The 16395-nt window shown below is 36.5% G+C and overlaps 1 protein-coding gene across 18 annotated transcripts in view; it reads left to right on the forward strand.

The window, feature by feature from the left end:
- The window catches only part of LOC309635014 (uncharacterized protein), a 165887-nt gene that overhangs the window by 123575 nt on the left and 25917 nt on the right, over positions 1-16395 (forward strand). For 6 of the 18 annotated variants that reach the window (XR_014248560.1, XR_014248561.1, XR_014248563.1 and 3 more), the window contains 2 exons: positions 2729-4137; positions 14859-14953. The exons of 5 other annotated variants lie outside the window; for them this stretch is intronic. Coding sequence is in view for 3 of the 13 variants with exons in the window: in XM_082405762.1 (XP_082261888.1) it covers positions 2729-2764; positions 3463-3502; positions 14859-14913 (131 nt within the window). In the remaining 10 variants the exon portion in view is untranslated. The remainder of the gene's footprint in view (positions 1-2728; positions 4138-14858; positions 14954-16395) is intronic. 7 more of the 18 variants (XR_014248568.1, XR_014248569.1, XM_082405762.1 and 4 more) reach the window with 7 other exon arrangements.

Below are 16395 nucleotides of genomic sequence, written 5' to 3' on the forward strand. Positions count from 1 at the left end.
AGTTGTTCCAGAAAACAGAAACACAATCGTTTGGCTTTTGAAATGAGATTATTATAAACTGACTTCGAAACTGGATTAGTAGGACAGTGTAGAAAAGGTAAATTATGGGCTTATAAATTTGTGAACATACATATAAAGCTGCTGATTAAAATATTAAGTAGCCAAATCCAAGAAAGTTTTTAAAATAATACATTGTAATCAAGTGGGGATTGTCACTGGAATACAAGAAGAATTTAATCTCAGCAAATCTATAATCTGCTCATCAGTCATTTGCATCAAAATTTAAAATTGCTTTATGTCAAAAGATAAAGAGACACAGTAAGGGAAGATATTTGTATTGTACACAGTAGACAAAGGATTATTATTCAGACTATTATAAAGATTCTAAGGAAAAAAAGTTAAAATAGAAAAACAGTAAATAATATGTACCGACAAACCACAAAATAGCATTTGTGAGTGGTTAATTAACATATAAAAAATTCAGCCTCATTTGTAATCAGGGAAATGCAAATTAAAACAACAATGAACTAATATTTTCCAGTCATTACATTGACAATTTTAGAATTCTGACAATATCAAGGGTGGGTGAAGATATAGAGAAAACAGTATTGTCATGTATGGTGGTATACATGACATTTGTCATTTGTGAAGTATACATTTGTGAAGCCACTTTGGAGATCAATTTGGCAGTTTACGGTAAAATTGAAACTATTCGTACCATATGACCAGCGATTTTACTTGTAGGTTTATTCCCTAGAAAGCCATTCACATCTGTGTGCAAGGCAATATGTAGAAAGATGTACACTGCAGCCTTGGTTGTAATAGGAAAAAAACTGGACACATCAACTAGGGATGTTGATAATTAAAATGTGTTGAATTCAGGCACAATTTATTCATCAATTCAAATAGATAGCATTGATTTCTGTATATTAATATGACTGGAACTCAAAACATGATGTTGAATAACAAAGCAATTAGTCAAACGATAGTAGTTATATTACCAGTATAATAAAATAAGTCACAAGCATAAAACTCAAACATGGACTGGGAGAGTACACTTTTAACTCATGATCATGAACTTTGCTGGCAGGGGAGACTGGGAGATGGGATAGAGATGGTGGTCAAATGGTCTTTAATTTTATTTATAATTATTTAACATTATATCTTCTGTTCTCTTTGGTATTCCCGCCCCCCCCAACTTTTCCTCCTTCTCTTATTTCTTCCTCCTTTTTTCCATCTTCCTTTTCTTTCTTCAGCTCAACCTCCCTTCTTCCCTCTCTCCCTCGGTCCTTCTTTCCTTTCCCTCCTTCTTCTAATATACACTAATATTACTTGTATACTTTTTTAAAAGAACATATATAAAAAATTTCTTGCAGTAAATGTAACCAAATATTAGCAGCTTTTAATTCTAGGTTGTGGGAATACAGGTGTTAGTTATATTATTCTTTGTACGTTTTGGTCTTTTAAATGTTATTTTTCAAAATAAAAAAAGAATGAAATGAAGCCTAGATTTCACCGTTAGAGGATATTTTTGGTGAACTACTTTAATTTCTAGAATAAGTCTGCTTTCAGGTATCACTGCTAATTAGGAAAGTGTTTTATTGTGATTGTCTATAATTTTTCAATCATATCATAAGAACACTGGATTGCTCAGCATGAGATTCAGTTATTACAAAAGAAAAGAAAAGTAGACAAGAATATATCTAGTTTGACATGGAAAGTTTCACTTTTTTTCTGAATACCGAAAATGAGTTCATATTCTCAGGGATAGAAGGAATAAGTCCAGAATCCTTAAAAGGAATCTTTAACTTGCCTTGAAATAAATGTGTATACATCAGTTCCTTCATAAAAATTAATATCCCCAGAACCGACAACCTTTCCCACGGTCATGGATAACCTTGGTTATATTCAAAGCCTGGAAGATTTCCTTGTGGCCTGTATCAGAAAACAATTCCACCAGGATAATTAATATCTTGAGGTAACAGTGACAACGTCATCTTCTTTTGAAGAAAGACAGCTGCTCTCATATAGAGTTTTTTGCCTGTTACTGAAAAGAATATTCACGATGTGATGTGACTTGACAGGTGTCCAGTATTAGAACTGGTTTTATTTTTCCTAAGAGACATATAATGCCCATCTGACTCTGATTTCCAAAATGCCCTGGCACTGTTTATTCCAGTGATTGTTGAAAAAAAAAAACTGCTTTCACTGGAGAGTTGTAGTGGTATCCCTGTCATAGAAGGAAGAGTACTGGTGAGATTCTGAACACCTGAAGGCCAGGTGAATCAGAGATAAAATGTTTAAGATCTGGTTGTGCAACAGCTTGATTAACACTTAGAGGACTGAGTTTGGATCTAGAAGACCACCTATGTGGAGATTCTGGCAGTGCCACTTCATCACCTTCGAGCTTCTTTTATCTCATTGGTAGAGCATGGATAATGATAAACTCTATCATGCTTGTGGCTCATGTGAAGATTAATGAAGTAATGAATGTAAAGTGCTAATTGTTATTATGGGGTGTTACTTGGCTCAATAGCTCAAAGGTATTTTGTCTGTCTCGCTCTTCTAGTGCTAATATCTGTTCTTTTCATTTGAAATGTATAACATTTTCCCTTGTGTGATTTCTTATCTATATTATAACTATTTGCTCTACTATTAAGTTTTCTTTTCTTAAATCCTTTGGGGAAAATGAAATATAAATAAAATTTTTATTTTTATTTATTAATAGCTAAATCTTCCTGTCTTGGATCTCCTGTGAACAAGAGTGAGTATGGGCAAACTAAGTAGTTCAATTTATCATGAATATATGTGCTCCTTTCCCAACAGATGTAGAGTTTTTTGGAGGAAAGATTCATATCTTTCATGTCTTACAATTTCCCACAGTGCACATAGTAGTGGTTTGAAACATTACAAATTTTGACATTCAGCAAACCACAAATTCTATTTAATTGCTTTAGTGAAAAAACATATTGGTCTTAAATCTAGTACTTGCCTGTATAATACCTCATAAAAAAGTGTGATCTCTTTGTAAATATTTCTACCAGGCATTACTTTACTATTTTTTTTCTTCTAGGTTTTTTTTTTCCATCACGAGAAAAAAATTTATATCAGCTTTATTCCAATATAATTTGCACATCAGAAAATTCACCCATTTAAAGTGTGAAGTTCAATAGTTTTTAGTATAGTCACAGAATTATGTACTCAGCACTACAATCAAATTTAGAACATTTTCTTTACAACAATAAGAAACTCCATACCCATTAACAGTCTCTTTCTATTACCTTCCTTCTCCCCTTCACTTATCTACTTTCTTTTTTCTTGTATTTCTTTTTTTTTTGTATTTTTTAAATTGAAGTATAGTTAATTTACAATGTTTTGTTAATTTCAAGTGTACAGCAAAATGATTCAGTTATACATACATATATATGTATATATTCTTTTTCAGATTCTTTTCCATTACAGGGTATTACAAGATATTGAATACGGTTCCCTGTGCCACACAGTAGGTCCTTGTTGTTTACGTATTTTATATATAGTAGTGTGTATTTGTTCTAGGGTCTAAACTTGTATCTTTATCCCCAACAAAGTCTTTCACTATTCTAGTCACAAGTTTCAGGACACTATACTACAGGTAAAAAGTACAATAAAAATAAATGTTATAGTTATGTTATACTCTATCCCTGCATTTGAGGTTGAGAAGCAATGTCAAAAATCTAAACAATTTTTTTTATTACTCAGTTTAAGTGGTATTGTTTAAACACTTAACTGTATAAATGTGTGGCTGATATCACTGCAAACACCAGTCAGAGCTAATATAGATATTATTTTCAGATACTCCTCACTTGAATAATGTTCTTTATCTGGCTACATTTCACTCCACATTAGTAGAAAATGAATTATGAAGAAACTTGGGGTCAAATATACAAATCTATTTTAGCTTTAAAAAGGTGAAAATGTAACTTGTATATGATCCAATTTAATAGCTGAAAAAAGTAGTTTTATATTGGATATGGGCCTAGAAATCTTCAATGTGCTTATATCTTAATTTTTTTAATTTAAAAATAAATTTTTATTTATTTATTTTATTTTTGGTTGCAGTGGGTCTTCATTGCTGCACACGGGCTTTCTCTAGTTGTGGTGAGCAGGGCTACTCTTCATTGTGGTGCGGTGGCTTCTCTTGTTGCGGACCCTGGGCTCTAGGCACGTGGGCTTCAGTAGTTGTGGCATGTGGGCTTCAGTAGTTGTGGCCTGTGGGCTCAGTAGTTGTGGCTCACGGGCTCTAGAGTGCAGGCTCAGTAGTTGTGGCGCACGGGCTTAGCTGCTCTGTGGCATGTGGGATCTTCCCGGACCAGGGCTCAAACCTGTCCCCTGCATTGGCAGGCAGATTCTTAACCACTGCGCCACCAGGGAAGCCCTATATTTTTAAATCAAATGTAAACCACTAGGATTTGCCAAGATCAAAAATTTAAGAGACCTGTAAGGCCCTGGACATTTTGGACATTTTTCTTACCCTGAGTCATGCTAATTCACATGTCCAAGTTTGAACGGACTTTGAATTACTGATTTTTTCCCACTCTCTTTCAGACTTTAGTTTGGTCCAAATTGGCTTGGAATCTAACTTGGTGCAGTTGAAAAATAGGCTTAAAAATAAACTCTACAGTGGTAAAAAATATTTTTCACATTCAATAATTTTTTAAGCATTTGGAATTTCAAGTCTGAGGTTTGACTTTATTTGAATTTTGAGTTTAGACACTCAAATTTTGGCATGAACTTATGTACAGTTTCGATTTTTTCATTGAAAATCCATAATTAAAAAGGAAAGAGAACTCATAATAAATGTTAAAAAGAAATTTTCAATAGAAAAAATTGACCTAAATTTTCCATTAGAAATGCTTCCTAAGAGAGTTTGAGAGTGAAGAGAACATTACCCTTAAATAATAAGACATGATAGGTGATTTCAACACATAATTAAAGTGTATATGAAGAGCTGTCATTTTGATAAATGGTTTGACTTGATGGCAAGACCTCTTATTCCAAAGTTGAAAATCAAGGTGTGGCAATGGATGAGTCATTGAATACTGTCTGGACAGTAAAGGCTATTAATCTCTTATTAATACAATTTCACTGCACAGAACTTTTAAATTTTTATTGTTTAAGAGAAAGCAGGGTACTTCAGTTAAACCATTGGTAATGTTATTCCTGCTATGATTGTTTTCATTTTTTTAATTATTTAAAAAGTTTTATAGTTTACTAAAATAACAGAAATTTACTGTAAAAAAAACCCCAAACAATTCAGAATGAAATAAAGAACAAAAACTTGAGTTCCCTCACCTCTTACTAGTTTTCTAGGAGAGGCTTTATTAATTTATTGGCATGAGTTCTCAACAGTTGTTGAATGCAGTTAACGCATAATATAAAAATATGTGAAAATATGATCTTTCTCTGGTGGACTAGGAGAAGACAGACAGAATAAATAGATCTTCTCTGTCCAGGCTAACTGTGTCTCTGTTTGAATTAAATTTGCTGAAATTATTTGAAGAAGGTTTCCCTAATCAGTTTTGCCCTTCACCTTATTCCACCAAGTTTTAGTATTTCTAGTGTAGAGAGGCAATTCTGAAATAATTTTCGGATGATGCATATTACAGACACATTGGGAAGAGAAATTTTTGATTGATTCAAACTTTACTTAAAATTTCTACTTGAAGGACTAAGTAAATTCACATATGGACCAATAAGTTCTTACTGAGATGTTCATGATTCCAAAATGAATTATATAATAAGTATAAATGTACAGTGTTATTTATCTCTAGAGAAAGAAACTCAAGCTGCCTAGAAAGTAGTGAGAACAGCTTAACCAAATTAGTTGTTGGGCAAAAGTCAACATGAAATTTCCAAAGAAAAATAGTTAACGGCTTCTCTCACTGCCAAATTTGTGAGCAGATGGGCAGAACCTAGCCTGTGCCTCTGGAAAGACATTCAAAACTCTTCTAAAAGGTTTATAAATCTTGGAAAATGCTGCTTCTATTCATAGTAAGTCGCCTCACTCTAATAGCCTTTAAGTTTCTAGTTCCTAGGCTGGCCACTAATTAGACACAATTATACCATATAACCCTGCTTGCCCAAAGTAATCCACAAATAACCTGATCTGGAGGCTCGCAGCCCATGGCATTTCCTTCACAGACTTCTTGCTTGCTTCTTTTTTTTTTTGCCCTAGTACTTCACCCTATCTTTTCTATTATTTTAGGTGTTCTTATTCCTATTCTCTGCCCTGCTTTCGCCCAATATTCCTATTGTTCTCCAGTATCTGTAGTCTTCTGATTCCCATTGCTTTTGTTTATTCACTTTGTTCTACTGTATCTATGCATTCCGCAATTCACCACCACTCCATTAGTATTTGTCACTTGGACTGTGGTTTCTCCTGGGTTTAGCCAGTTTCACACCTGCAACTCTGTATCTTCTTTGTTTTATCATGGCTATCCTTGCCCTATATGTTCCCCTCTTTTAATCTTGCTGACAGCCGTTCATAATACCGTCATCCATGGTCTATGGTCCCTGTGTCCCCAAATAAAAAATGTCTGTATACATACACATACATGAATAATCGAACTTTTATAAACACATATGTATTTTTCATAAATTCATAAATGTTCTTAATGCAGTCAGTCTTTAATTAATTTATTTATTTATTTATTTATTTTTGGCTGTGTTGGGTCTTCGTTTCTGTGTGAGGGCTTTCTCTAGTTGCGGCAAGCGGGGGCCACTCTTCATCGCGGTGCGCGGGCCTCTCACTATCGCGGCCTCTCTTGTTGGGAGCACAGGCTCCAGAAGAGCAGGCTCAGTAGTTGTGGCTCACGGGCCCAGTTGCTCTGCGGCATGTGGGATCTTCCCAGACCAGGGCTCGAACCCGTGTCCCCTGCATTGGCAGGCAGATGCTCAACCACTGCGCCACCAGGGAAGCCCCCAGTCTTTTCTTCTTTTCCCCTTGGTTCCTTCTCTTTCCTTCCCTCTTCCCCCCATTAGACTTATTAAACTCTTGCCCACCATGTGCAGAGTAGCCATATTAACAAGCTGGTTTTATCTGTGCTTAACAATTGCATGCGTACATACATATAATATACACACACATGCATACAGAACAACAGAAGTTGCACGGGATTTTCTGATCCAGACTTAGATGTTACACAGCATCACTTCTTTTGTACTCTATTGGTTGAAATAGTCATAAGTCCATCTACATAGATCTCACCTCCTGATGGAAGAAATGTCAACAATCTTTGGAGCCATGTTTTAAACAACCACTGTTTGTACTCTGGTCACAAATTGTTTTCATTTCTTCCACACCCAAAATAATTCATCCCCTCTCAGGATCAATCCCTCTTTCTCCTGCTCATGTTTCATCCTATTATAACATCTAGTTCAGGCTTGTTGATATCCAGAATCTCATTGTCTAAAGTAGCTCTAGAGAGAAGAGTTTCTTGAGATATAGTTCCTTGGGTTCAGCTCTGTGAATACCATTCTTCTTGATCTGAAGATCTGTTACCTAAGAAACAAGCTGTCTGCTCCCACACACCCGATATAAAATGGTGGAATAGACTTTGGATAACTGCCAGACACTCCCATGCACAAAGGGGAAACAGAAGGCATAGCAGTCACGGATCTATAGATCTGAAATATGGCTGGGCAGTATTGCTGGTTTTCAAATTAGGGATCAATAGCGTTTCCTGGGATTAATTCTCCGTGGATTTGGAGTTGTCCTCAGAATCTTGGTTTTATACTGTGATTGATCCTTCCTTTCTCTAAGGAATGGCCCAAGATGCAGCTGTAGTTTTCTCAGTCAAAGGCTTCCCTTCGTTTGGTACTGTTGATGTCCCTTTCAGTCCAAGTTGATACACTTCCTTTAAAAACCCTATAAGCTTCGGGCTTCCCTGGTGGTGCAGTGGTTGAGAATCTGCCTGCCAATGCAGGGGACACGGGTTCGAGCCCTGGTCTGGGAAGATCCCACATGCCGCGGAACAACTGGGCCCGTGAGCCGCAACTACTGAGCCTGCGCGTCTGGAGCCTGTGCTCCGCAATAAGAGAGGCCGCGATAGTGTGAGGCCCGTGCACCGCGATGAAGAGTGGCCCCCGCTTGCCGCAACTAGAGAAAGTCCTGGCACAGAAACTTAGACCCACCACAGCCATAAATAAATATAAAAATAAATAAATAAAATAAATAAATAAAAGACAACTCAAATACTACCTCCTCAGTGAAGACTTCTGAGATCTTTAAAAAACAAAACAAAAAAACCCCTATAAGCTTCTTGTGTATCAATTTAAAATCTACTCCATTAGATAAAAGTGACACTCACAAATCTCTTCCTGTTAAGCCCTTCACTACCTTAGGCTACTGACAAGGCTGCTATGAGATAACACTCTTATCATTCATTCTTTGAAGCCTTACTGTTTAACAGAGGGGATCACAAAGCGTATATTAAGAGACTTAGAAGGTCTTTTGTTGTTGGAAAATGTCTGTGAGGCACCATCTGAAATAATTCTGAAGATTTAAAAATTATAGCTACACATTAGCTTTGTATTTACCATGAGACCACATTTTTGCTGATTTGACATGTATCCTAAGACTTTTCAGTTTGAGAATCTTCTACAGGAAGAGACTGGTAATAGTTTTATTTTGAAGCCCCTCAAGCCTTGGTTCTTTTATATTTTCTCTACATAATCTTGGAAGTGGAAAATTTTCTTCTTTGGCTTATCTTGCTTTATCCATGCCGTATGATATACGGCTAAAAGAAAACAGTGAGCATTTTCTTGCATTCTACCTGAAGATCTCCTTAGCCAGATCCATTATTTTATGAGGTACATTTCTATTTCCATGTTACAGCAAGCAATAGTTTTGCTAAACTTTCCCACTACAGAACAAGGATCTCCTTTCCTACAGCTTTCAATAATATTTTCCTCAATTACCTTTAAGCTCTCACAGACAATTTCTTCAAGGGCCATTGGACTTTTGACAGTGGTTTCCTCAAGGCCCTTCTTGCTTTTACTCACCATCTGGTTTGCAGTCCCAAAGTTAATGCACATGTTTTAGGGTTTTGTTGTGGTTTTCAGCAGTATCCCACTTCCAGGTAACAAATTCTGTTTTAGTTGCTACTGCTGTAAAACAAATTACCCCCTAAATTTAGCAGCTTAAAAGAGTCCTTTTTGTCTTGCTTACAGTTTTGTGGCTCAGTAATTCAGAAAGGGCTTAGAGGGGCGGTTCTTGCTTGGGGTCTCTCATGCAGTTGTTGCCAGATATCAGCTGGGGATACAGTTATCTGAAAGCCCAGTTGGGCTGGATGTCCAAGATGCCTCAGTTGTATGGCTAGCAATTGATGTCGCTTGTTTACTGGTAGCTCAGCTGAGACTTTTGACGTGCCTTTCCAGCATGATGGAAATAGACTGCTATAATGGCGTTTGGCTTCTTCCGGAGAGTAGCCCTTTCAAGAGGGCTGGAAAGAAGCTCTATGCCCTTTTCTCACTTAGCCTTGAAGGTCACATCACTTACACTTTATTCTATTGGCTGAAGCAATCATAAGCCTTTCTGGTTTCAAGGGGATGGAACATAGACCCCACCTTTCAATAAGAGAAGAGTGTCAAGCAATTTGGGGACCGCGTGTTACATCTACCATACTAGGGTAAACATATCAACAAATTACCTTGACAGTCTGTTTATCTACTAATTTGATAGCAGAGTAAACTGCTCATCTGAACAATGTCCTACATGCCAGGATGATTAAATTATTTCTGCATCTAATCCAAATGTAGTCAGTATAGCAGTCCATCTTTTCTTCTAACCACAGGACTACTGAAAAAAACTGGCTGTAAAATATTAGACTCAGCATCTTGGCAAAAGAAAACAGGGCTCTCAACAAGGCATATCTGGTGACAAAAACAATTTTCAGAACTTTATCTTTTGATTTAGACATGTGGTTTACCCAATCTTTTTTTCTTAGTTTATTGAATAACTGCAAGGGGCACACCTAGACTCTGCCAGTTTTTCTTATGTGGTGATGATGGGGTTTCAGGCAGCTCCTGCAGGATAACGTCTTGGCTTGGCTAATAAGTAACAGTTATATATGTGTTTTACAGAGATAAACAGCTAAATCAGAAGAATGCAGATTTGAGTTTTCCTTGCTGGGAAAACGACTGGGGTCCACCATAAACAGCTATCTATGAAGCATATCAAGACTGTCATTAAATCCAGAGGTGATGCTTGAGAAGCTTACAGGGGAACTAGTGGCTTTCAACCTGAATGGGAAAGGTTTATGCAATTTTGCAATGATACTGTGCTTTCTCATTATGGTGGTTGGCATCACAATTGCTTAGATTGGCATAGTGCCTTCATATACAGGGTAGAATTGCAGAACATTCAGAGTATTAAGTTATTAAGTTAATGGGATATCAGAAAGGAATTCGAAGTGCTGAAAATTATTTCACATAAGATAAAGATAAAAAGAAATCAGAGTCCCCTCATCATTAATCTTCTCATACTCTTATCTCCATTCAGGTTGGTCTTGTTCTTTCCTGGTGGTCTGGTGACTTCTCCCTCCTCTGCCTGCTGGCTCTCCTCCCAATCTCTTTATTGAAATACTGAATCTTCTAATTCTTCCCCACATTGTTAAACTTTACAAAAAGTTATAGAGAGTGCTTCTTTCACCTTCTCAACTTAGGACTGAAACATGAATTTCCTCTGATTACACTCCCTTCCTCAAACCCATCAGGAGGGGAGACTGTACATTATCCCTCTCCCCCAATCCTGAGGTTGGAAGATTGAGCCAGATTTCTCCTAGCTCTCTTACTTGACCTCTCTATGATATTGGCATGAATATTTAATTCCTCCTTTTTGAAACTCTCAGTTCTCTTGGCTCCCAATGCATTATTCTCTTTTATTATACCCTTTCGTCGAGATTTTCTGTGTTGGTCCCTGCCCTTTGCCCTGCTCTCTTGAAGGAATTGGTATTCTCCTGAGTTTTTCCTTGTCTAAAACTATGTCCATAACCTTCAACTTTCTACATCTCTTCACCTCTTGCTTCCCCAGTACACTTACTCTTTTTCTGCAGTCTTTATTCTAGTTAATGGTGTATCTATCCACTTGGCTACAAAACTGAAAGCCTCAGGGTCAACCTTCTCCTCAAGGTTCAGTTAGTTACCACATATAGCAGATGCTACCTCTAAAATATTTTCTTGATTAAACTTCCATCATTCAATAACTACCATTGCTTTAGTTCAGACATCATCTTCTCTAATTTGATCTTAGGATTCTCTTACTTGATTTCACTCCCTGCAGACTCTTTTACCACCAATCCATTCTCCAAACTGAAACCATAAGGATTTTTCTGCTACACAAGTAGAACTGTTATTTTCTGTTTTTAAAAGTCCCTGCCAGTTCTCTCTCTTCTGCAGGATTTAATCCATTAAGTCAGCCTATCTTTCCAGTTTTGTATTCTGCTTTTTCTTCCTAGCTTAATAGACAGCTTTCCAGTTCTTTATTTTTTTTTTTATTTTTGACAAAAGAACTATTTTTTAATTGAAGTATGGTTGATGTACAATATTATATAAGTTACAGGTGTACAATACAGTGATTCACAATTTTTAAAGGTTATACTCCATTTATAGTTATTATAAAATATTGACTATATTCTCTGTGTTGTATAGTATATCCTTAGAGCTTATTTTATGCATAGTAGTTTGTACCTCCTAATCTCCTACCCCTATATTGCTCTCTCTCCTCCCCTCTCCCCACTGGTAACCATCACCTCGCTCTCTATATACATGAGTCTGCTTCTTTCTGTTTTATTAACTAGCTTGTATTTTTTTTAAGTTCCACATATAAGTGATATCATATAGTATTTGCTTTTCTGTCTGACTTATTTCACTTAGCATAATGCTCTCCTAGTCCATCCATGTTGCTGCAAATGGCAAAATTTCATTCTTTTTTATGGCTGAATAATATTCCATTGTATACGTATACCACATCTCCTTTATCCATTCATCTGTTAATGGACACTTGGGTTGCTTCCATGTCTTGGCAGTTGTAAATAATTCTGCTATGAACATTGGGATGCATGTATCTTTTCGAATTAGTGTTTTTGTTTTTGTTTTTTTGGATATATACCCAGGAATGGAATTGTTGGGTCATATGGTAGTTCTATTTTTAGTTTTTTGAGAAACCTCCATACTGTTTTCCACAGTGGCTGCACCAGTTTACATTCCCACCAACAGTGCACAAGTGTTCCTTTTTCTCCATATCCTCGCCAATATTTGTTGTTTGTGGTCTTTCTGATGATAGCCATTCTGACAGGTGTGAAGTGTGACAGGTATCTCATTGTAGTTTTGATTTGCATTTCCCTGATGATTAGTGATGTTGAGCATCTTTTCATGTGTCTGTTGACCATCTGCATTTCCTCTTTGAAAGAGTGTCTATTCCGTTCTGCCCATTTTTAAATTGGGTGGTTTTTTTTTGCTGTTGAGTTGTATGAGCTGTTTATATATTTTAGATATTAACCCCTTATTGGTCATATTGTTTGCAAATATTTTCTTTAAATAGTTCTTTAAAACAGTTCTTTAAAATAGAACATGACATGTTCTTTCAAACTTCTTGTATACAGACTGTATGTTCCTAATATCTAAAATGTTTTCCATCTTCCTTCCTCTGAGAAACAATCCTTTTCAAGACATGGTTCAAGCATTATCTCTTTTATTGAGTTTTTTCTACTACAGTGCCTAGGGAATAGAATGGAATAAACAGTATTTATTGAGTGTTAGGTATTCACCAAAGCATTTTGCCAAGTATTTAAAAATTGTTATTTCACTGAATCCTCTCAATAACTCATGCATAATTACTGTTACCCCTTTGTAGATGAATAAACAAGGCCTTAGAAGGAATGGATAACTTCATTAAAACATGCATTTACTGAGGGCAGGGATTGTGTCCATTTACTTCTGTGGCCTTCAGCACTGGCCAACAATAGTAAACGTTGAGTAAATATTCACTGAAGGAAGAAGAATGGGAGGCTATTCCATAGAACATGAACTACAAAGAGGCAAAATATCTATAATAGAAGTTCTTGGAATAATGGGGGTTGCTGTAACATGGTATAGGAAATGGGAGGAGAGACCGAGGAGAGGAAATGTTTTTTTTCTAAAAGGAAATTTAATATTTGAGCTCAAGGCAGTAGAACTTTAATGTTGATATTCGTGGGGATATATAGATACTAGGATTAGAAAAGGATTGCTCTATGCCTACAATAATTTGTGGAATGTGCCATCTGATAATGTACCACATGAGAACCAGATAACAATGACTACAATAAGACACTCAACCACTTATATTTTTCCAAGCCAACATTATTTCTTAGTATGTAAAAAACCAAAATTATACGATTTTGGTTTTTGCTTCTTTAGTTTATCTTATCACATTATTCACAATTCAGTCAAGCTCTTCAAAGCCTAATAAGTAGGAATATTTATTCTTCTGTATTTCTGGAAATAGTTTAAAAATCCTTTAAAGCTTTTTTTTTTTTTTTTTTTTTTGATTAGGTATTTATTAAAGTTGACTTAACTATTTGAGATTTATGTAACTTTGCTTTGGATTAAATTGTAACATTTACAAAGTTCCAAGTGGATCAACATTTTAAAATGTTTAAATGCAAGTATTTAATGCAATTTTTAAATGCAAGTATTAAATCATAAGTGAATATTGAAAGGAAAAAAAGAGAGGTGCAAAGTAAACATGAAACTTGAAGGCAAACCAGTAGTATTTGTCATGTAAGACTTATTCCATATTTTTTTATAGAATACCTCAAAATAGGTCAAAAACTCTTGGAATTTTAGATTGGGATTTTGAGAACATTCTAGTCCAAACCTCTGATTGTAAAGTGAACAAATGAGGTACAGAAGGGTAAGTGACTTATTACAGTCAAGGACAAAGCAGAATTAGAGCCAGTGACTATCACCCAACATATTTCTAAGTCCTTGATTTCTCTTCATTTTCACTGTTGTCTATCAAATGAATGAGTTATCAATGGAGGAGTGAAACCATCTAGCTGATGACATCAGAGTGTTGGCAGCTAGTGTGGTTTGTTAAGGAAGGAGGGATTCACTTAAACTGTGTCTCCATCACCTTCCCTAGAATGGGCCCCTTGAGGTCTAACATTGCAGAGTTAGAAGCATAAAACGTGATAAATACCCTGAAAATATAATTTGAGCCTCTAACATGAGGAGTTACAAGAAACATAACTTAGAAAGAGGCAATTAGGAAGGATGTGCTTATCTTAGGTTTTCCCAGATTATATATAACCTTGCATTTTAGTATAAAACTGCCAAAGCCAGCAACAGTTTGGTTTATTTTGTGGGGGAGGGAAGAGCGGACATTCAGACACATCAATTAAGGAAGAAATTCTTGCTTAAGAATTATCTTTATGGCTCATAATTGTAAACTGTTCTATATTCTCTATTTATTAAATAAAAATGATTATTCATGGACTATTCAGTCCTTTTCATGCTCCAGTCTAAAGTTTTACTCCAAAGGGTAGAAGGATCTGCTTTAACTCAGAAGGTTTTTGAAGATTTCCAGAACCGGGGTCCTTGCATTTCTCCCACTAGTACTTATCCAAAGCTGAGGTATCCGGCTCAGGGCTTTTTGAGAGAAAGCCCTTTGATTGTCCTGCATTTGGCCAGCTTCCAGCTTTGCTGCATGATGATTAAGTGTGCTTTTACCCAAAAAAGTTCAGAAAAGCTTAAATTATTCTTGAAAAACAGAAAGTCTTATCAGGCTTTATACACAATTTAAAGCCCAGATAATGACCAGCTTTTCCTACCTCTAGACAGACACTGCTACAGAGACTAATCACCAACTGCAAGGAAGAGATACAGATCTAAAGCACAGAAGTACAACACACAGGGCTGATGCCTTCACCAGGTACCATGGTACTCCTTTATCTAGTGACATTTCCTGTCCTCTCCTCCGACCTTTCCAAATAGGCAGATATTTATTTGATTTTTTATTAAGCCAAATCTGGGACCTTATACTTTCTCTATGAAGGAAGGTTAGCTATGGTGCATTTGATTTTGCTCTCCACTTTGTTCAAACCCTTACAAGGACTCTGATAAACACCAGGAAAGATTAGTACAGTGAAAGAATTAAATAAAGTTCAGGTACAAAGTAGAGGATTAGGGAAAAAGAGACTCAATTTAGGAGACGATGAAACTCAGTTCCTACATTTCTTTGAAGTACAAAGTACATATTGTTTTATGGAGTAAATTATAAGTTGCTGTCTATTGCACTTCTTACAATAAAAAGCCCCATATTTTAGCTATTTTTTACAGTAGAGAACTAAAAACCACTTTCTGATATTCCTCCAGTCTGCCAAATCAGATCATTTCCCTGTAGCTTTCTTTACTTTCTTACACCCAACTTGGTTCAACCTTCTTCTTTTTTTTTTTTTTTAATTTTATTTTATTTGTAAGACTGACATTCTGGACCCCAGCTGAGAAGACAACTTTCCACAGCTCTGAATGGACACTCAGTTTCTTGGCTTCTGCTAAACTACTCAGTCAGTTGCAAGTAGGCAAAACACCTTGGCAGCCCCAAGCTTGATTTTGCTTGGAACCTGCTTGATCAATGCTGGCTGAACCTGAGCTGCCCTCGTGGTTTACTCTTGGAGTTGGTAGCTGAACCTCAATTGACTCATCCACTGTTATATACCAATCCTTTATCCTCCCTCAGTATTGTCCCAGAGTCAGTAAGATTCATTTGGTTATTCATTTACTGGCCTAATATGCACCAGCTGCTAAGAGATATAAAATGACTGCGATGGATGTGGTCCTGCTCTTTGGAACTGAAGGTCTGTTTGGGAGTACAGATAACTAAACAGGCACAGATAACTAAACAGGCAATTACACAGCTCTGTGTGCTGGGAAAAAGGAAGAACAATGTATTATGTAGTCACTGAGGAAGGATGCTTAATCCGACTCTGAAGCTCACGGAAGCCTTTCCAGAAAAGGTAGCGTGTAAAGTGAGAGCTATAGGATGAGTTGGAGTTAGTCAAGAGAAACCTGGAGATAGTACTTCAGGCAGAGAAACCAGCCTGAGTCAAAATCTCGAGAAGAGAGGGTGTGATGTATCTCAGGAAAAGAAAGTAATTCAACATCAGTGGATCAGAGAATGTGTGTGCTTTATAGGAGGTGGAGGAGCTGGGAGACAGGGTGGGAAAGAGTTAAGTAGAGGCTGAAGGGGACTTTGTAAAGCAAGAGAAGATTCCCTCAAGGGTGTTGAGAAGCCCCTGGAAGAGCGACATAAATGGATTTGTGCTGTTAGAAAGTTCATGCTGGCTAAAGGAAGGCAAGTGGACTAGTAAGGAG

Source organism: Balaenoptera borealis (assembly GCF_965194805.1).
Source record: "Balaenoptera borealis genome assembly, chromosome: 9".
Lineage (NCBI taxonomy): Eukaryota > Metazoa > Chordata > Mammalia > Artiodactyla > Balaenopteridae > Balaenoptera > Balaenoptera borealis.